This window comes from Eubalaena glacialis, chromosome 5, assembly GCF_028564815.1.
Source record: "Eubalaena glacialis isolate mEubGla1 chromosome 5, mEubGla1.1.hap2.+ XY, whole genome shotgun sequence".
NCBI classification, from domain to species: Eukaryota; Metazoa; Chordata; class Mammalia; order Artiodactyla; family Balaenidae; genus Eubalaena; species Eubalaena glacialis.
The window spans coordinates 65,896,680-65,919,320 of NC_083720.1; the positions used below are offsets into that span (position 1 = coordinate 65,896,680).

General features: G+C 37.1%; 1 protein-coding gene across 2 annotated transcripts in view; it reads right to left on the minus strand.

Annotated features, from left to right (window-relative positions):
• The window catches only part of RFC1 (replication factor C subunit 1), a 79,669-nt gene that overhangs the window by 11,167 nt on the left and 45,861 nt on the right, over nucleotides 1-22,641 (minus strand). For both annotated transcript variants that reach the window (XM_061192180.1, XM_061192181.1), the window contains exons 7-17: nucleotides 17,752-17,829; nucleotides 16,499-16,586; nucleotides 15,343-15,617; nucleotides 14,492-14,599; nucleotides 13,241-13,420; nucleotides 11,998-12,102; nucleotides 9,506-9,905; nucleotides 7,806-7,918; nucleotides 6,192-6,306; nucleotides 4,814-4,905; nucleotides 4,473-4,610 (exon numbers count right to left, since the gene is read on the minus strand). In XM_061192180.1, the coding sequence (XP_061048163.1) occupies nucleotides 4,473-4,610; nucleotides 4,814-4,905; nucleotides 6,192-6,306; nucleotides 7,806-7,918; nucleotides 9,506-9,905; nucleotides 11,998-12,102; nucleotides 13,241-13,420; nucleotides 14,492-14,599; nucleotides 15,343-15,617; nucleotides 16,499-16,586; nucleotides 17,752-17,829 (1,692 nt within the window). The remainder of the gene's footprint in view (nucleotides 1-4,472; nucleotides 4,611-4,813; nucleotides 4,906-6,191; nucleotides 6,307-7,805; nucleotides 7,919-9,505; nucleotides 9,906-11,997; nucleotides 12,103-13,240; nucleotides 13,421-14,491; nucleotides 14,600-15,342; nucleotides 15,618-16,498; nucleotides 16,587-17,751; nucleotides 17,830-22,641) is intronic.

Sequence of the window (22,641 nt, forward strand, 5' to 3'; positions counted from 1 at the left end):
TAGGGACACATACAGACTGAAAGTGAGGGGATGGAAAAAGATATTCCATGCCAATAGAAATCAAAAGAAAGCTGGAGTAGCAATACTCATATCAGATAAAATAGACTTTAAAATAAAGAATGTTACAAGAGACAAGGAAGGACACTACATAATGATCAAGGGATCAATCCAAGAAGAAGATATAACAATTATAAATATATATGCACCCAACACAGGAGCACCTCAATACATAAGGCAACTGCTAACAGCTATAAAAGAGGAAATCGACAGTAACACAATAATAGTGGGGGACTTTAACACCTCACTTACACCAATGGACAGATCATCCAAACAGAAAATAAATAAGGAAACACAAGCTTTAATTGACACAAAGGACCAGATAGATTTAATTGATATTTATAGGACATTCCATCCAAAAGCAGCAGATTACACTTTCTTCTCAAGTGCACACGGAACATTCTCCAGGATAGATCACATCTTGGGTCACAAATCAAGCCTCAGTAAATTTAAGAAAACTGAAATCACATCAAGCATCTTTTCTGACCACAATGCTATGAGATTAGAAATGAATTACACGGAAAAAAATGTAAAAAACACAAACACATGGAGGCTAAACAATACGTTACTAAATAACCAAGAGATCACTGAATAAATCAAAGAGGAAATCAAAAAATACCTACAGACAAATGACAATGAAAACACAACGATCCAAAACCTATGGGATGCAGCAAAAGCAGTTCTAAGAGGGAAGTTTATAGCTATACAAGCCTACCTCAAAAAACAAGAAAAATCTCAAACAATCTAACCTTACACCTCAAGGAACTAGAGAAAGAAGAACAAACAAAACCCAAAGTTAGCAGAAGGAAAGAAATCATAAAGATCAGAACAGAAATAAATGAAATAGAAACAAAGAAAACAATAGCAAAGATCAATAAAACTAAAAGCTGGTTCTTTGACAAGATAAACAAAATTGATAAACCATTAGCCAGACTCATCAAGAAAAAGAGGGAGAGGACTCAAATCAATAAAATTAGAAATGAAAAAGGAGAAGTTACAACAGACACCACAGAAATACAAAGCATCCTAAGAGACTACCACAAGAAACTCTATGCCAATAAAATAGACAACCTGGAAGAAATGGACAAATTCTTAGAAAGGTATAACCTTCCAAGACTGAACAAGGAAGAAACAGAAAATATGAACAGACCAATCACAAGTAATGAAATTGAAACTGTGATTAAAAATCTTCCAACAAACAAAAGTCCAGGACCAGATGGCTTCACAGGTGAATCTTATCAAACATTTAGAGAAGAGCTAACACCCATCCTTCTCAAACTCTTCCAAAAAACTGCAGAGGAAGGAACACTCCCAAACTCATTCTACAAGGCCACCATCACCCTGATACCAAAACCAGACAAAGATACTACAAAAAAAGAAAATTACAGACCAATATCACTGATGAATATAGATGAAAAATCCTCAACAAAATATTAGGAAACAGAATCCAACAACACATTAAAAGGATCATACACCACGATCAAGTGGGTTTTATCCCAAGGATGCAAGGATTCTTCAATATACGCAAATCAATCAATGTGATACACCAAATTGAAGAATAAAAACCATATGATCAGCTCAATAGATGCAGAAAAAGCTTTGGACAAAATTCAACACCCATTTATGATAAAAACTCTCCAGAAAGTGGGCATAGAGGGAACCTACCTCAACATAATAAAGGCCATATACAACAAACCCACAGCAAGCATCATTCTCAATGGTGAAAAACTGAAAGCCTTTCCTCTAAGATCAGGAACGAGACAAGGATGTCCACTCTCACCACTATTATTCAACATAGTTTTGGAAGTCCTAGCCATGGCAATCAGAGAAGAAAAAGAAATAAAAGGAATACAAATTGGAAAAGAAGAAATAAAACTGTCACTGTTTGCAGATGACATGATAACTATACACAGAGAATCCTAAAAATGCCGCCAGAAAACTACTAGAGCTAATCAATGAATTTGGTAAAGTTGCATGATACAAAATTAATGCACAGAAATCTCTTGCATTCCTATACACTAATGATGAAAAATCTGAAAGAGAAATTAAGGAAACACTCCCATTTACCATTGCAACAAAAAGAATAAAACACCTAGGAATAAACCTACCTAGGGAGACAAAAGACCTGTATGCAGAAAACTATAAGACACTGATGAAAGAAATTAAAGATGATACCAACAGATGGAGAGATATACCATGTTCTTGGATTGGAAGAATCAATATTGTGAAAATGACTATACTACCCAAAGCAATCTACAGATTCAATGCAATCCCTATCAAATTACCAATGGCATTTTTAACGGAACTAGAACAAATCATCTTAAGATTTGTATAGAGACACATAAGACCCCGAATAGCCAAAGCAGTCTTGAGGGAAAAAAATGGAGCTGGAGGAATCAGACTCTCTGACTTCAGACTATACTACAAAGCTACAGTAATCAAGACAGTATGGTACTGGCACAAAAACAGAAAAATAGATCAGTGGAACAAGATAGAAAGCCCAGAGATAAACCCACGCACCTACCGTCAACTAATCTATGACAAAGGAGGCAAGGATATACAATGGAAAAAAGACAGTCTCTTCAATAAGTGGTGCTGGGGAAACTGGACAGCTACATGTAAAAGAATGAAATTAGAATACTCCCTAACACCATACACAAAAATAAACTCAAAATGGATTAGAGACCTCAATGTAAGACCGGACATTATAAAACTCTTAGAGGAAAACATAGGAAGAACACTCTCTGACATAAATCACAGCAAGATCTTTTTTGATCCACCTCCTAGAGTAATGGAAATAAAAACAAAAATAAACAAATGGGACCTAATGAAACTTCAAAGCTTTTGCACAGCAAAGGAAACCATAAACACGACGAAAAGACAACCCTCAGAATGGGAGAAAATATTTGCAAACGAATCGACGGACAAAGGATTAATCTCCAAAATATATAAACAGCTCATTCAGCTCAATATTAAAGAAACAAACAACCCAATCCAAAAATGGGCAGAAGACCTAAATAGACATTTCTCCAAAGAAGACCTACAGATGGCCAAGAAGCACATGAAAAGCTGCTCAACATCACTAATTATTAGAGAAATGCAAATCAAAACTACAATGAGGTATCACCTCACACCAGTTAGAATGGGCATCATCAGAAAGTCTACAAACAACAAATGCTGGAGAGGGTGTGGAGAAAAGGGAACCCTCTTGCACTGTTGGTGGGAATGTAAATTGATACAGCCACTGTGGAGAACAGTATGGAGGTTCCTTAAAAAACTAAAAATAGAATTACCATATGATCCAGCAATCCCACTACTGGGCATATACCCAGAGAAAACCATAATTCATAAAGACACATGCACCCCAATGTTCATTGCAGCACTATTTACAATAGCCAGGTCATGGAAGCAACCTAAATGCCCATCGACAGACGAATGGATAAAGAAGTTGTGGTACATATATACAATGGAATATTACTCAGCCATAAAAAGGAACAAAACTGAGTCATTTGTTGAGACGTGGATGGATCTAGAGACTTTCATACAGAGTGAAGTAAGTCAGAAAGAGAAAAACAAATATCGTATATTAACGCATGTATGTGGAAACTAGAAATAATGGTACAGATGAACCGGTTTGCAGGGCAGAAGTTGAGACACAGATGTAGAGAACAAAAGTATGGACACCAAGGGGGGAAAACCGTGGTGGGGTGGGGATGGTGGTGTGCTGAATTGGGCAACTGGGATTGACATGTATATACTCATGTGTATAAAACTGATGACTAATGAGAACCTGCAGTATAAAAACAAACAAACAAACAAAAAAAGAAATCATATTTTCTCTGTGTATATGCTGTGATAAAGCTCAGAACTTGGGCTTCCCTGGTGGCGCAGTGGTTGAGAATCTGCCTGCCGATGCAGGGGACACGGGTTCAAGCCCTGGTCTGGGAAGATCCCACATGCCGCGAAGCAACTAGGCCTGTGAGCCACAACTACTGAGGCTGCGCGTTTGGAGCCTGTGCTCCACAACAAGAGAGGCCATGATAGTGAGAGGCCTGCGCACCGCGATGAAGAGTGGCCCCCACTTGCCGCAACTGGAGAAAGCCCTCGCACAGAAACAAAGACCCAACACAGCCAAAAATAAATAAACAAACAAATAAATAATAATTTAAAAAAAAAAAAAAAGCTCAGAACTTGAAGCACTGGTTCAAAAGTTACGTTTATGTTAAAACTGTAATGGCTATAGTCCCTCCCCAAATTATACTCATTTATACATCTGTCATTAACATATGAAAACACCCTTTCCCATACCCTAGACAACACAATATATTGTCGAGATTTTAAAATGAAAAAAAAAAAAAAAAGACCCAAAAATATATAGGATAGTGTGATAGAGAAAAATATTCCAATTATCATACCTTAATTTGTTCAACCCGAGGTCTTTGAAAACGAAGATCAAAACAATAATGAACCAAAGATCGAATCTTGGGATGATTTCTATCATTGCACATACAAATAATGGGAATTTTTGTATGTTTTATCAGGCCAATTAATTCCTGAAAGGCAAATTTGCAACATAAAAAATTTATAAAAGAACAAAATACCACACAATGTATGTGTTTTAGGTTTTAAAACCTCCTCAGCAACATGCCTGAATTGCTGTAAATATCACAGCATGATAATTAGTTTTTTAAATATATACATATTTTTTTAAATAAAAATCAACAGTAAAACTTCAAAAATACGGTGTTTTCATTACCTGAATTCCTCCCCTGTCCTCATTGCCGGCCATGCCATCTACTTCATCCATGATGAGAGCATGTTTTGTGCCTACTGAATGGGCTGCTCCGCCTACCCCATGTTGAGAAGCAATGGGATGGGACACAAACAAAATCACAATTGTTCAAACACGGCTGCTTTAAAAATGTATCTATGTAACACAGGTCTATGGCGTGAAATTCAAAAGGCACAAGAGTAAGCAGTGAAAAGAAATTCTTTCCCACCTCTGTCCCCTAGGATACGCAGTTTCTAGAGGCAAACAATGGGAACAGTCTCCTGTACGTATATCCCTTAAGAGACATTCTATACATATTAAAAACATGTGTACATAAAAATATATACCTTGGTTTTATCATTTAATATGTTTTTGTGATCTGTTCCTTATCTGCACATACAGAACACCTCATTTATTAAAGGCTATTTAAATATTCCATTTTACACATACATCATAATTAACCACTTTCCACTGATAAAATATGAAATGCCTCCAATCTTTTGCTATTATGAATCGTGTGCAATGAATACCCCTACATATATATGTCATCTTGCATATATACAAGTATAACAGTTGCTAAACTCCAGGAATTGGATTTTCTGGGTTAAAGGGTATGTATAATTTAACTTTGAGCAATACTGTCAGATTGCTCTTCAGAGCTGTACTGATTTATACTCCCACCAATCATGTATAAGAGTGACGTTTCCTGAGCAAATTCTTTTTATCATCTTCTACCGTTCAGGTGACCATGCAATATACCATAGATTCTAAATATGCAGTATAGTCTGTAATTTGGGTATCTTATTTTCCGCATAAACTCTGGCCACGCCAGACCACTAGCTACAACCTGAAACACAGTGGCACTTTCACACTATGTCCTTTCTCCTCCTCTACCACCTTTGCCTGAAATAACCTCTTCCACCCACAAACTATTCTCTTTCTCATTCTTCAAGACCCTTTGAACAAACGTCACCCTTTTACTGGTAGTTTTCCCCAATGTCTCAAATAGAATCATTCCTTCACCTACAGCCTTTATCTCCTCTCTCATCGCACTGTATTATCAACTTTCTCTCTTCACAGGATTCACTTTTGAATCCTCTAAAATCTGCATAAATATGTCCACATATACATTTTTATCACATTCTCAGAAACCACTAAGACCTGACCAAAAAAAAAAGTTAACTACCATTCTATCAGAATTATGTCAGAGGCTTTTCTTATTCTCTCATTAGCCCTAGGACTTAGAAGGGTGCCTGGCACATAGTAATGTTCAATACTGGTTACTGAACATTGAAATTAACCTGTTTTTCTTACATAACCTCTCCCCCCCCCACCCAAAAAACCAGTTTAAAAATCCACGTACTTGAATAAAAGCCTTTGATGCTGGTATTATTCAGCGATTCAGCAACAATCTCCTTCAAACTGTTCTTACTCCGAGTGTCACTTGCATTCAGTTCCACGTAGCTATATCCCAATTCCTAATCAAAATGTTGGACACCATTACTATCACAATGCAAATTAATAACTCACCCCCAAAAAACAAGGCAATTAAGGAAGAAAGAGGGTAGAGAAGTCACATAAGTAACCATGGGTGCAAAGATAAAGTAGGATACTAACAGACAATAAGATTAACTATAATATGCCTCACATTATTAAGAGATTTTTTTAAAATATCATATGCATAACATACCACACACACGTAAACACACACAAGTTTGGTCTTAAAACCTTAGCTGACATATCACTAATCTGGAAGAGTATATTTGAACATAAGTAATTTTAATAAGTTTGCTTCTTAAAGTCCCCAAAAGAATTAAATATAACCATCCTAAAATTTCAATAGTAGATCTAGAATTAATCTTTATTAAGATACCAAAAAGTAATTATTGACTCTTCAAGATAAACTATAGAGTTAAATCATTCTTTGTCAAACTATCCCTATACACAATCTTCCTCTCAAATTGTGAAAAGTAATTTGGACTTATTTCCCAAAATTGATCATTATGTTGATCATAAGGCATTATGAAAGACCGTAATTCAATTCCCAAAAAAAGTAATGATAATAATAAAGGGAAAAAAAGAGCCATCTTCACAATTGTAGAGACTAGGGAAAAAATTTTTTGTTTTTTTAAATGTTAAATAATAGAGTAGAAAATATATAGTTATTACACCAACTAAAAATTTATGGTCTGGTCCATATAACAAAGACTAAATGAAACCACCAGCCTATCCAACAGAGGGCTGGGAAATCCAGCAATAAATTTTTTTAATATTTATTTATTTATTTATTTGGTTGCACCGGGTCTTAGTTGTGGCACGCAGGCTCCTTAGTTGTGGCATGTGAACTCTTTAGTTGCAGCATGTATGTGGGATCTAGTTACCTGACCAGGGATCGAACCCGGGCCCCATGCATTGGGAGCATGGAGTCTTAACCACTGCACCACCAGGGCAGTCCCAATCCAGCAATAAATTTAAAGTAAGTTTAAAACCTCTAATTTTATTATGCTGATACTATTTCATGTATCGTTTCATACCATCCTGATACATGAGCCCTGGTTGGCTCTAGTGCCTTGTCCTCTCATTGTCCAGAGATATGGCAGCTGTAGAGACAACAAGAGCAAAGGCAGGATCCCACAGCAGTGAAGAGTTAGACTACCTGGGTTCACACTGTGCCACCACCCTCCTCTATAAGCCTGTTTCATTTGTCACATGAGGATGGCAACAGTACCTATATTCAGTACACAGAATTCTTCCTACAAGGGTATATAAGATATCTGTATCTATAAGAGTCTGTAAGACATATTATCTATAAGATTATACACCCAAGGGCTTATTTGCACACTGTCTGGCACACAAGTGAATATCACCTATTATTATAATAACGAATATTAAAAAAAGGGTGAAAATGACAAATATGCCCAGAACCAAAGCAAATTCTAGAGGTTTGATTTTAGAAAAGTAATGACAGAATACCCACCTGACAAACCAGAGAAGCTGTGGTTGTTTTGCCAACACCGGGAGGGCCTGAGAGCAATGCAGCCTTAAAACTGGAGCCATCATCTTTGCCAGCAAATTTACCAAACTTTGCCGCTAGGAAAAAAGAAGTTCCAGAATGTTAACCTCTACTACCTAAGAGAAATGCAGGAATGGCAGGAATAACTGCATAAAGTTAGCATCAGGAGCACCTCCAGTTTAGTTCGAAATTTGCAGAATATTTTTTACAAAGTATAAACAACAGTTTCCAGAGCATTTAGTGAAATTCTACTCCCTACTTCACCTCCACTCAAAATGAAACCCTAAAACTAACTTTAAAACCCTGATTTGAAACAATAATCTTATGAGCTTCCTTTCCTACAAAAGCACAGGTCGTGGAGCAGACTACCTGGGCTCTGATCCTAACTCTACCGCTCACCAGCTGGGAGAACTTCAGAAGTGACTTAACCCCACTGTATCTGTTTTCCTCCTCTGTAAAATGAGGGTAACAATAGTAATGCGTCTGGTGGGCATGTTGTGAGGATGGACATGCTGAGCACAGAGCCTGGCATGTCTCAGTAAATACTAACAAGCACAGTCACCTACATGATCACAAAAAGAATGAATTGAAGATGCTGTATCTGCAACTATCCTGCCCAGCTCAACTCCTCCCCTTATCACGTGGGGACCTGGCACATAATGGGTTCTCAATTCATATACAAGAACTGAGAGAGAGATGGTTAAACCTACTTCAGGCATGGGAAAACGGACTATAGTTCACCCGAAGCCTTAAAAAGTCTTCTCTAGGTACACAAAGCACTTATACCACCTTTTATTTGGTTTTGGAAAGAGAAAAGGGGTCACCTTAAGTTTAACCCTGTATTATTACAATTATATTATCTAACTGTTATAAATAAAATAAACTGGCATTGTTGGCCAATGTCTAGTGACCACCTAGACATTAATAACCCAGTCATTGCTTTGGGAATTCACTATGATGCTCACTAAATTTTTCCTTCTTATTTCTCACACAGTATCACCCAGGGCTGTGGCTGGAGCTCAAGACAACACTACTAACATTTGTGATTGGAAACTTCAGTTCCAATAATAAATACTTTGGACATTAAATATATATTGTGACTGTTCATTTTCCGTGCCTACCAAAAGCAAACATGCTACTGGGATTTTCAGGCTGCCTACTCCGTAAGCATGCCTCAACTTTTTATTTGCACCTTTCCTCCCGAGTCTCTCTGGCCCTCTCAGGGGTCTTGCTCTCACATGTCTCAGACCTTGGTACATGTATGCTCTCCCACCTGACACTCCCCTCCCTTCACTTAGCTAACTCCTTCTTAGTTTCCAAGTCTTAGCTTAGATATCTCTTCCTCTAGGAATGGGAATCCCTGACCACACACTTCCACCCCCCGAGGACCCTATACTTAACCCTGTAACAGTACTTAGCACAATACATTTTAATTACTGGTTTATCTACGTCTCCCTCATTGACCGGGAGTGCCTTAAAGGGGACTGTGTTTTGTTCACAATAGGACTCCTGCAGTCTAGTGCAGCACCTAGGCTCAGAGTAGGCTCTCAATAAATGCTTGCTGAGAGATCAATGAACCAACTACTACACTTCCTAACACATGTGTCACTGAGCAATGACATGGTGACAGACACACAGAAAAATGAATGAAGCTGTAAAATCACCGTGTTTCTTATCTTCGGATGGACTCTTGTGCCAGTTTTGGAGCCAGCGTAGGAGTTTGTTGGCACAGCTCTGGTCACCTTGCTGTCCAATTATGGTCTTGAGCGAGGCTGGCTTATATTTATCCACCCAGAGCAAATTTTCCACTTTGTTTTCACTGCTGTCATCAGCCAAATTCCTAGCCCAGCTGTCACCATTTGTTTCCTCAGCCACCTGCTCCTTGAAGTCCAGGCCTCTCTGAAACATACTTGTTTCCTTTTTTATTGACTTTATAGAGCTTTCCTTTTTGGGAGTCAGTTTGCACTTTTTAGATTCTGATTCCTTCTTAGTTGGACTAATTTTTCGTTTTCCTTGGTCATTTTTTTGGGGTGTTCTTTCCAATTTGGATTTTTCTTTCTTCATCTTTAAAATTGGAGGAAAAAAGAAACCTGATGAGATATAGAGAATTTCCATCCTTCTAAATGTACTCTAGAGGGCAATCTGAGATATCCAAATGAGCTACCCAACCTGGGTCTGTCTTTTCACAATGGACCCTGCTATTTGTGGAAATCCCCATCTTCCAAACTTTAAAAAAATTAACAGCACACCAAAAAGTACCCAAATACAATTTTTAAAATGAGAAGATATTAGTTTTTTGAAAGTAATAAGTATTATAAAATCAGTTTAAAAAAAGGTAAAGGATTAAGAATTTGTTTTCTGACTAGTTAATATTTAATTCCTCCACAAAAACTCGTACACAAATGTTCATAGCAGCATTATTATATTTTATATATACAAATAATTATATTATTATAGCCAAAAAATGGAAACCCAAAATGGCCATCAACAGATGAACAAATAAACAAAATGTGGTATATCCACACAATGGAATACTAATCACCAATAAAAAGGAGTGAAGCACTGATTTATACTTCAACATAGCTGAACCTTGAAAACACGATGCTAAGTGAAAAAAGCCAGAAAAAAAGACCACATATTCCACGTTTCCCTTTATAGAAAATTTCCAGAACAGGCAAATACATAGACAGAAAGTAGAGTAGTGGTTGCCAGGGGTGGGTATGAAGAGTGACTGCTAATGGGTGCAGCGTTTCTGTGGGGAGTGATGAAAATGTTCTGGAATAGACAGTGGTGACAGCTGCACAGTCTTGTGAATATACTAAAAACCACTAACATACATTTTAAAAGGGTGAATTTTATGATGTGTGAATAATGTCTCAATAAAAAAAAAAAGTGCCTCTTTACCAGTGAGTGGGTGCTAAAATTAGTGGGTGAATGTTTGAGGAAAAACAAGGTATTAAAGTATCTCCCCAAGATATTTATCAATTACAAAGGGGAAAAACTGTCACTTCACTGGTGGGAAAACCAGGCAGAAATCATCTTAACCAAGTAATAGAGGTTAACATCACCAGTAATAAGACATATCGACATCATGCACAGCTGATACGACGCACTGAGGAGGACAGAGTATCATTTATGTGGTCTTCTTTGCCAAAAATGCATAACCTCAATCTAACCATGAGAAAACATCAACAACCCAAACTGAGAGACATTCTACAAAACAACTGAATAGTACTCATCAAATCAAGGTCATAAAAAGACAAGGAAAGACTTGAGGAACTATCATAGATTGGAGGAGACTAAGAAGACACAATTCAGTGCAGTGTGGGATCCTAAGGATAACGGGGGGGAATTGCGAAGTTAACAGCATGGCATGAATGTTAACCTCCTGGTTTTGATAACTGTATTACGGCTATGTAAGCTGTCAACATTAGGGGACACTGATGACAGGCTAATCCAAATCATTCCCCAAGATTTTTCTAACTGGAATAAATCGGAAGACCACCTCACCACTTGGGTGACAGAGCTGGGGACATTAAACTTGGGCTGCTGGCACCCCTGTGTCCTACACATGGAAAAGACCTGTATATAGTGGAAATGAATAAAGCTAACACTAGGAGAAGTAAAGAGACAGAAACTGAAAGGGTCCTAAAAGCACTGCAGTCTGTACATGCAGTAGTTCCTACATCCGACTGCCCAGAGTTTAGTTATGTGAGTCAAAATTTTTCCCTTTTTGCTAAAGCTAATATCGGCTTGGTTTCTGTCACAACTGGAAAAGTCCTAATATAGTTCTAAATGAAAATATTATCATGCTGATACCTACAGTATATCCTTCAAAGAACTCTTAAGCAAGAACCTTTGCACAATGTTATCGCAAGAATATGGAAAATATGGACGTTTTAAGTAGATATGGTAAGTGCAATACAAGGTCCCCTCTCCCTCCTCATACTCCTTTGAGAAAGGTAAGGAAATACATCAAAGACAACAGCCTACAGCAGAGTCCACCACTCAAAAGGAAATAAGGTAAGTTCATTTGCGGTAGAAGGAAAAATTAATTTTTTAGCCCACAGACCTTCATCCACCCAAGAAATGTCTCTGTGAAACAGGGAAGTTGCTATACACCAACTTAAATAAGTCAAGTTCATTGTATACAAACCTCAGCTTCAGCTGCTATTTCATACTTGGACTTCTTGCCTGGCATAGTTCGAATCAGATTCAATAGGCCATCCTCATCAATAATTTTTGTTCCCAAGGCTGCTGCCTATTAATTAAAAATGCAAATCATTGAAACCATTACTTTCTGTAGAAAAAAAAATATGATTCTCAGGCTTGTCAGAAGGTGAAAAACCACATTTGTAAATTAGATAACACTGGAATATTTTCTAAAACGATGTTCATGAAAAAGTATCATTAAAAATAAAGAAAATAACAGATACCTCCTCTAAGAGTGGTGGGTTGGCACCTGAGGTATCACACTGCCACTTCTGTGGATTGCTTTACCTTTCCCTCTGCCCTACAAAGGTCAAAGCCACTAGGGTCAAAGCCATATCGGCTGGCAGACATTCTCCTCCACCTTATCCCTGCTAACAGAACTCCAATGTGTCCATCTCCAAGTGATGACTTATGATTGGTCTGAGAATCAGAAAAGTCCTCATCCTCCCCAACCTCTCGTGTAGCTGTGAATGGCCATGTGACAGCTCCGGCCAATGAGACTTAAGTGGAATTCTGTAAGAGGTGTTTCCAGGAAAACTCTTATAAGGTCAGTCACAGCTAGTATAACATCTTGTCACTGCTCCCTATTTCCTGCCTTACATGTGAACTTGAGAGTGGCAGCTACCTTGCAACACAAGGCAACGTGCATGAAGACAGAAGTGGAGGATGGCACTAAGTCTAGCTACATCACCGAGGTGCTGAACTATCCCCCGCAACTGCCTGCCTCTGGAATTCTCATAAGGTAAGGAAATAAGCAGCTATTTGTCAAAACCACAGTTAGTCAGGTATTCTATTACTTGGAATTAAATGCAACAGACCTTCCAATAAAAAGATCTTCCAGTTAAAAAACTTAAGATGGAGTCCACAGCAGCATATATAGGAATACTTAGGACTAGAAAAAGAGGAAAACTGCATTTGCTTCTATCTTCAAAAAAAGATTTTGACTAGAATACTACACTAAGAAAGCCAAGTAAATAGGAACTGTGCCTTCAACTGGAAAACCAAAATCCCAGGGTCAAAGCCAAACAACATTTCTGTGGAGAAGAAATAATGTAGTGAGGAAATTACTTTTCCATTTTTTTCCTTCATCTCACTCTGTGTAAAGGACATTACTACATATGGTCACATGAAGAGCCTGCCAAGGCAAGCAGGCTACTTCACTGTGCTGAGAGCACAGCAGTACCCACCTTATCACTCTTGGACTGACCACTATCACGACCCATGACAAGGTAGTTTGTTTTCTTGCTGACATTTCCTGTTACTTTTCCCCCATAACGCTCAATTAGAGACTTGGCCTCATCTCGTTCAATGGACTCCAGCACTCCTGTGATTACAAATGTAAGGCCTTCCAAGCAATTTTCAGCTCCCTAAAAACCAAAGTGTTCAAGCAGAGAGGAAATTACATGACAGCTTTCCAAAGAAATATTTGGCATCAAAGCTGCAGGAAGTTGATTTTTCTCATTCGACATCATAAATAATCTCAGCATGAAAAAATTTACAGGAAATTTACAGCAAATAAGCAGGAACAAATTAAATCCTGAGAAATTCTTATGTAGGTTAACATTTAATAAACTTATAAAACCAGCAATAAAAAATATACGTCCAATGTGGTTAGGAAAGTGTATTAAAATTATCCATTCATACCATTCTCATTTTTTTAAATATTTAAACTACTAGTTAACTTGTAAAACTTTAACAACCAGATGCAATGCACCTACAGAATATCTTGCTATTGTTAAAAAATGAAAGTTTCAATTCTGAAAAAACTAAACAAGTTTGAGCTCCTGCCCTTCTCTCTGGCTGTTTACCCTATGATAGTAAATCTAACAACCTGCGAGCAACTTAAAGGCAACAGCACATAATCTCTTGATTGGAAAGTTAACTTGATAATACAAAAGACACGTGCCAAAGAGAGCCAAGTCCTACAGATTTTGCCTTTTCCATCGAAGCTACTTCACTTCTCAGCCCTTTCACTGCTACTAGCCTAGACAAGTCACTATTATTTCTCACTATCTCTCCTAATTGATCTCCCTATATTTATTCCTCCCCCTCCACTGCACTCTATATTCAGCAGCCAGAGTGCTCTCCTTGAAATGTAAATCTGGTCATACTTTTCCCCACTTACAACTCCTCTTAGGGCCAGGTTCCTCTGTCACACCCCCTAAAAGAATCTCGGATTTTTCCCTTATGGCACATATCACAATTATAATTAAATAATAATTTACTTAATGTCTCTTTCTTGAGTTAGACCATAAGCACCATGAAGGCAAAGAGCATGAATCTTGTGACTGCCACAGCCTATCTCCTAATTCGTAAAGATGGTGACTAAGGCTTTTCTGTTCATTTTTAATTATTAATGCTCTGGTACTGTAAACATAGTAAATACATACATGGACCCACAGACCAGAGGCCATGACATATCCTCTCAGTACTCTTACCTTCGGTATCTCTTTGGAGCCCAGAGCTTTGGGACCTTCTCGATTTAAGTAGCTTCGATAAGCTTGATAATTAGTGCGTCTCTTTTCAGAATCTTCAGGACTTATAGACTTCGGGGAGAGGGAGAGGAAATTGAATAAAGTCATGCAAATTTAATGTAAAATTAAAAATACATAGCAATAAATAAACATTAAGTCACTTCAGTGTTTGGTCCTGATATTAACAATTTTAGCTGCAGAGGTACTCCCCAATTTACACGTGCCTGGCTTATAAACAGCCCTGCCATCAGCCCTTCTCAAACCTTTTGACTCTCTCTAAAGGCACATACCTCAGGGTAGACTGGGTGTATAAGCCAAGTTGCTAGCCCCAAGCAAAAAAAACGAAAAGGGGGACTTCCCTGGTGGCACAGCAGTTAAGAATCCGCCTGCCAATGCAGGGGAAATGGGTTCAAGCCCTGGTCCGGGAAGATCCCACATGCCGCGGAGCAACTAAGCCCATGCGCCACAGCTACTGAGCCTACACTCTAGAGCCCGCGAGCCACAACTACTGAGCCCGCATGCCACAACTACTGAAGCCTGTGCGCCTAGAGCCCGTGCTCCGCAACAAGAGAAGCCACCACAATGAGAAGCCCGCACACCGCAACGAAGAGTAGCCCCTGCTTGCCGCAACTAGAGAAAGCCTGCGCGCAGCAACAAAGACCCAACGCAGCCAAAAATAAATAAATAAATAAATTTATTTATTTAAAAAAAAAAAAGTACTATAATGACTTATAAAGTTAGAAATAAAACTTGAAAACAATCAAACCAAGATCAACACACAGCCCCCAAATGATATGCTTTTAGAAAATTAATACCTCTTTTTTAGCTGGAGAACTTTTGATTTTCTTAGGAGTTCTTGTCTCTTTTAACTCAATGGCATTTTCTTTTCTTTTTGAGGCCATAGGCTCTGTTTCTTTATTAGAACTTTCTTCTTTTTTTTTCAAAAGTGTCAGCTTGGAACTGGTTTTTGGAGAAGAAGTTTCTCCTATTTTATGAGTGGATGACCTGGAATGTTGCTGAGATTCTTTTGAACTTTCACATGTAGTTTGCTTCTTAGGACTGCAGTTCTTTCTGTTATCTGAAAATTGTTCTGTTTTTATTAGGAAGAAAGAAAAGATTACGATTGTTGTTTTTGGAAAATGATACCCAATATCAAGATTATTTTTTCATTTTTCAACTGAATAGTCTTAGTAGGACACAACGTCATATGGTGACTTCATAACATGCACATTAAGATTTTAGTTCTTCAGTTTATACAGAACATTTATTTTTAAAAATTAAACATCTGTATATTACTTCTTTGTATAACCAGTTCAAATTAAGGGATCTGCCTTTTTAAATATAAATTACTCACTAATTGAAATAATATGGTAAACTACATCTGAGAACATGGACTTTATTCCACAGATAAACGTCAATGATCTGAAACTCACACAGAGAAAAGTTGCTAATTAAAATATGTCACATAAAAAATTCTGTTTGTAATAAAGTCTCAAAGAATCTTGGGATTTCAAGACTAAAATTATATGAACAGATATACTTATAAGACTAAGCCCATCTATACTAACAGATGGTTAGATATCAGGACCACTAAAAACAAAAACTAAAACCTACAGACAACCAGCAGAAGAGCTTCAGGTGACCTGGACAACTATGAGCCAACTCTATGAGCTTCAAACATCTAGTCCTTTGTCTTCATGTATTGAAGTCCACACAGTTGCACTACACTTGGAAATAAACATGAAGCCAAGAGCTATGATACATTTCTCACAATCAGAGCAGACAGGCATCCTACACCAACTAATATCCAAACAGCTTTCTAGGTATCTAAGTAGAACACGCTCCAGTACTCCTATGAAATATCTATCTAAGAATACCAGGCAATTACTGAACAGAACGTTTAAAAATGGTTACATGAATTTTCTTCGATAAAGATAAATGTTCCAGCTTACTTTTTTCTGCTAGTTTTACCTTTATGAGGATATTTAGGTTTTTCTGCTTTACATAAACCGGCTTGTACAGATGAAAACGTCTCTCTCTCTCCTGGGTCCTTTTGAGCCTAAGAAAACGTAAAAAGTGTCAAATGTGACAAATAACAGGAAAACTATTACCACAAAATATGTTGTTAAAATCAACCAAAGATTAAGGGTCATCTTCCAAAGTAGAGGAACAATACAATAAATTTTCATTCATTTATACACAAAATTTCTGGGGCAAATGAAACATGTTTTATTACTTTTAATTTTACAGATGAGGAAACAGATGAAAGGGTATAAAAAATACATCTATAAAAAATTATGCCAGTTGTTCCCCACTTGTGAGTCTGAAAATGAAAGCCTTGTTTCTGCCGGTTTCATCTCCATTCTCAAATTGTTAGCATTATTCAGTTAAAAACTAAAATCTAAACCCAAAAGACTAAATTAAAAACAATCTAAAGATCAAAAGAAAAATAAAGAGTATTTTCTCAAGAGAAAAAAATGTCCATTCTCTTCACTGCTCCTTCAAAACTCTCCATTTTACAAAGAGGTCACAAATTGGGGTGCATGACACAGCATTTTTTTTAAATAATTCTAATTTAAATGCCTTTAGATGAAGTAAGCCTTTTCAAATGACAAAGTCCCCACCATACCCTATTGTCTTACACCTGCCTGCTGTAAAATCTTTTAAAATAGTCAGATATTGATAATGACAATATTAACAGAAAGTGATTCAACAGAAATAAGGCTAATTTTTTGGAGATCAAGTGCTTAAAGAAAAAAATCTTGATGCTTTTAGAGATGCCCAAAAATACACTCATTATTATTTGAGACTGTCCTAATACAGATCTTAAAGTTAGCTAACTAGAAACAGCAAAATTATGTTTTTAAAAAGACAGTAATTAATATTAAAGTTATTAAACTTTAGATTCCATCGGAATCTTTATAAGTGTTATTCTCTGAACAAGTACATGAGAACCCCTTTGTGACAGAGAGTAAGTAAAAGTTACAACTTGTTGTTTTGTGAAGAAGGGTTTTGGTTGGCTTTGGCTCTATCAACCTTCCTTTAGGAAGAAGAAGTTTCTCAATGAGCTTCTCCAAAAACATTTTTATAAATGAAAATAATTTAGCTTCTCTCTAGAAGAGTTATTCATGGTTATATCTCCAGAGCCTAGACTACACAGGTCTGAAAGGGAACACTGATCTGTACTGTATATTCAGAGTGCAAACAGCCTGGTAAAACACCACCTTTTTGGTCTTGGGTTCTTCATCCAACATGGCTAATGTTCTGGCAAACTCTTCATCTTCATGCAGTTGTCTCTCTAGCTGTAAAAAGCGTCAACACAGTGAGCTGCTTTTTTTCTTTTTGTAAATGAAAAGTTTTAAAATGTGTGGTTCATGATACTTAAAAGAAACTGGAAAAACATTTTCCAGAAAGTAACTAGGACATTTTTTCACTTAATAGCTGAGTATCACAAGTTTGTTTCGCTAAGCCAAATTAGACTGCAGAACATATATCTCTAGTTTTGCAGGCATGATAGATAAATTGAGCATAAAGTTCCAAGTCTTTAGCTTTTTCTTAATGGTCCCAATGCAACACTTACAGATCTCTCATCGCTATTAATTTTAAACTCTAAAAAGAGTTCAGGAGAGAATCATTATCCTAACAGAAAAACAACAGCCTTGTGGGGGATGGGGGGGGCACACATAGAATTGAATCTATAAACCAAGAAAATTATATACCTTCTTTGCACACACAGTAAGAAACATACTAATGCAACTATCACTAATATCATCAAACTTCTATTTTCAATTACTAATTCAAATGTATCTGTTCTGATATTTTTTTAAATTGAAGTATAGTAGACTTAATAATAGCATATTAGTTTAAGGGGTACAACACAGTAGTAATTTATCTGTCCTGACCTTTGAAAATTTAAGTCATTATATCAGAAGTTTTCCTAAAATGCTAATGTAACACTCAAACATTCTAGTCACCTCGCTGTTATTTCCAAATATTTTTACTTTCAGTAAAATGGAGCTCTTCCAGAGAGAACGTGTGGAAGTAGAATATATTTCTCATTATAAACTAAACGGTTTTATGCTCCCTGATAAAATGGCCTAATACAATCTATTATTCCAACAAAGGAAAGGACCTCAAAATCCACCCAATCCAAAAGAAAAGGTTTAGAAACTGGTATAAGCCTGATAAGAGCTCAGTAACCAAGCCTCCTCTTGTCTATAAAATGAACTAACTCAAGCTACAAAGATCTATAAGCAAGCCAGACAGATGCACATCAATATACTCTCTATTGCCTAATATTTCTTCACCATAACTGAACTACACATCTAATTTCTAAAAACAATATGAAAATCTTCATCATATAAAGGTCCTTCAAACTCTAAACTTCCAGTGGTCCTGCAAGGATTTCTGGTTGAACTTTACAACATTTTTCTAAAATTTCACACTAGGTAGTATACTTCTAGTAAAGAGGATTCTAGATGTTTTAGAAGACAGAAGAAATTTAAATACTTCCATTAGAAATTCATTACTGGTAATTACGGCATCATGTGACCAAAAGTCTTATATTTTAATACAATGTTTAGCACAGCACATAGTGTTTAACATACTGACTTGCATGTTAGATTCTGGGCACACATTCACTAAATGAATAAACCAAAAGGTGAAAGTGAGGGGGGAAAAAGGAAATAGATGCTCTTAGAGGGATAATCAGGAAAGACACCATCAGTCAGTTATTAACGCTCTGAAAGTCCTTCATCAGACTAATAAGTTACCCAAACAGGATACTGAAAGAATGTGATAGAAATGGGAAAACAGAGGATTGTGATACAAAGTGCCACACCTGGTTTGGAAAGGATAGGGTAAGCCTCCAGTATTTCAGACAGATAAGAAATCAGGTCCCTAAAAAAATCACTTCATGATTTTACCTAGGCCATCTGTCCTACCCTGAGTCATGTGGATATCTGTATGTAGTTTATAAAATTCAGTGTCGTCAATAAGATGGAAAAAGATTTTGAAAACACATATTATAAACTGCCAAATTAATAAAACGTGAACAGTCAGTATATTTCAGAAGACTAGAATACTGTTCTCTCACAACAATTGTTATCAGGAGCCTCTTCTTTGTATATGTAGAGCTGATTCACTTTGTTATAAAGCAGAAACTAACACACCATTGTAAAGCAATTATACTCCAATAAAGATGTTTAAAAAAAAAAAAAAAGAGCCTCTTCTTTGCCAAGCACTAAGATGAACACTGATGTCACAACAGTTGAGACATAAACAGCCCTGGGAGGTAGAGTTTAAAGTCTACATACAGGAAGACACTGAAATAGCAATTTAAGAAGACACAAATAAACGTTAATAGTAGCTACAGGGCATACAGAAGGGATTTCTAACATAGTTTAGGGAATATGAGAAAGTGACACTTAAGCTAATAAACAGGAAGGAGGTTCAAACAGCAGGTACCAAGGTCTGGAGCCTCTGACAGAGACGAACACTCCCCCTTGAAATACCTTCTTCACTTGGCTTACATAAAAAATACGAAGCTTTCATCACTGTCTTATAATTTTCTGCATACAGGTCTTTTGTCTCCTTAGGTAGGTTTATTCCTAGATATTTTATTCTTTTTGTTGCAATGGTAAATGCGAGTGTTTTCTTAATTTCACTTTCAGATTTTTCATCATTAGTGTATAGGAATGCAAGAGATTTCTGTGCATTAATTTTGTATCCTGTTACTCTACCAAATTCATTGATTAGCTCTAGTAGTTCTCTGGTAGCATCTTTAGGATTCTCTACGTATAGTACCATGTCATCTGCAAACAGTGACAGCTTTACTTCTTCTTTTCCGATTTGGATTCCTTTTATTTCTTTTTCTTCTCTGACTGCTGTGGCTAAAACTTCCAAAACTATGTTGAATAACAGTGGTGAGAGTGGGCAACCCTGTCTTGTTCCTGATCTTAGTGGAAATGCTTTCAGTTTTTCACCACTGAGGACGATGTTGGCTGTGGGTTTGTCATATATGGCCTTTATTATGTTGAGGAAAGTTCCCTCTATGCCTACTTTCTGCAGGACTTTTGTCATAAATGGGTGTTGAATTTTGTCGAAAGCTTTCTCTGCATCTATTGAGATGATCATATGGTTTTTCTCCTTCAATTTGTTAATATGGTGTATCACGTTGATTGATTTGCGTATATTGAAGAATCCTTGCATTCCTGGAATAAACCCCACTTGATCATGGTGTATGATCCTTTTAATGTGCTGTTGGATTCTGTTTGCTAGTATTTTGTTGAGGATTTTTGCACCTATGTTCATCAGTGATATTGGCCTGTAGTTTTCTTTCTTTGTGACATCTTTGTCTGGTTTTGGTACCAGGGTGATGGTGGCCTCATAGAATGAGTTGGGGAGTGTTCCTGGAGAGATATACTATGTTCTTGGATTGGAAGAATCAACACTGTGAAAATGACTCTACTACCCAAAGCAATCTACAGATTCAATGCAATCCCTATCAAACTACCACCGGCATTTTTCACAGAACTAGAACAAAAAATTTCACAATTTGTATGGAAACACAAAAGACCCCGAATAGCCAAAGCAATCTTGAGAACAAAAAAAGGAGCTGGAGGAATCAGGCTCCCTGACTTCAGACTATACTACAAAGCTACAGTAATCAAGACAGTATGCTAATGGCACAAAAACAGAAATATAGATCAATGGAACAGGATAGAAAGCCCAGAGATAAACCCATGCACATATGGTCACCTTATCTTTGATAAAGGAGGCAAGCATATACAGTGGAGAAAAGACAGCCTCTTCAATAAGTGGTGCTGGGAAAACTGGACAGGTACATGTGAAAGTATGAAATTAGAACACTCCCTAACACCATACACAAAAATAAACTCAAAATGGATTAAAGACCTAAATGTAAGGCCAGACACTATCAAACTCTTAGAGGAAAACATAGGAAGAACACTCTATGACATAAATCACAGCAAGATCCTTTTTGACCCAGCTGAAATGGAAATAAAAACTAAAATAAACAAATGGGACCTAATGAAACTTCAAAGCTTTTGCACAGCAAAGGAAACCATAAACAAGACCAGAAGACAACCCTCAGAATGGGAGAAAATATTTGCAAATGAAGCAACTGACAAAGGATTAATCTCCAAGATTTACAAGCAGCTCATGCAGCTCAATAACAAAAAAACAAACAACCCAATCCAAAAATGGGCAGAAGACCTAAATAGACATTTCTCCAAAGAAGATATACAGATTGCCAACAAACACATGAAAGAATGCTCAACATCATTAATCATTAGAGAAATGCAAATCAAAACTACAATGAGATATCATCTCACACCAGTCAGAATGGCCATCATCAAAAAATCTAGAAACAATAAATGCTGGAGAGGGTGTGGAGAAAAGGGAACACTCTTGCACTGTTGGTGGGAATGTAAATTGATACAGCCACTATGGAGAACAGTATGGAGGTTCCTTAAAAAACTAAAAATAGAACTACCATACGACCCAGCAATCCCACTACTGGACATATACCCTGAGAAAACCATAATTCAAAAAGAGTCATGTACCAAAATGTTCATTGCAGCTCTATTTACAATAGCCAGGACATGGAAGCAACCTAAGTGTCCATCATCGGATGAATGGATAAAGAAGATGTGGCACATATATACAATGGAATATTACTCAGCCATAAAAAGAAACGAAATTGAGTTAATTGTAGTGAGGGGGATGGAGTTAGAGTCTGTCATACAGAGTGAAGTAAGTCAGAAAGAGAAAAACAAATACAGTATGCTAACACATATATATGGAATCTAAGGAAAAAAAAAAAAAAAGTCATGAAGAACCTAGTGGTAAGACGGGAATAAAGACACAGACCTACTGGAGAATGGACTTGAGGATATGGGGAGGGGGAAGGGTAAGCTGTGACAAAGTGAGAGAGTGGCATGGACATATATACACTACCAAACGTAAAATAGATAGCTAGTGGGAAGCAGCCGCATAGCACAGGGAGATCAGCTCAGTGCTTTGTGACCGCCTAGAGGGGTGGGATAGGGAGGGTGGGAGGGAGGGAGATGCAAGAGGGAAGAGATATGGGA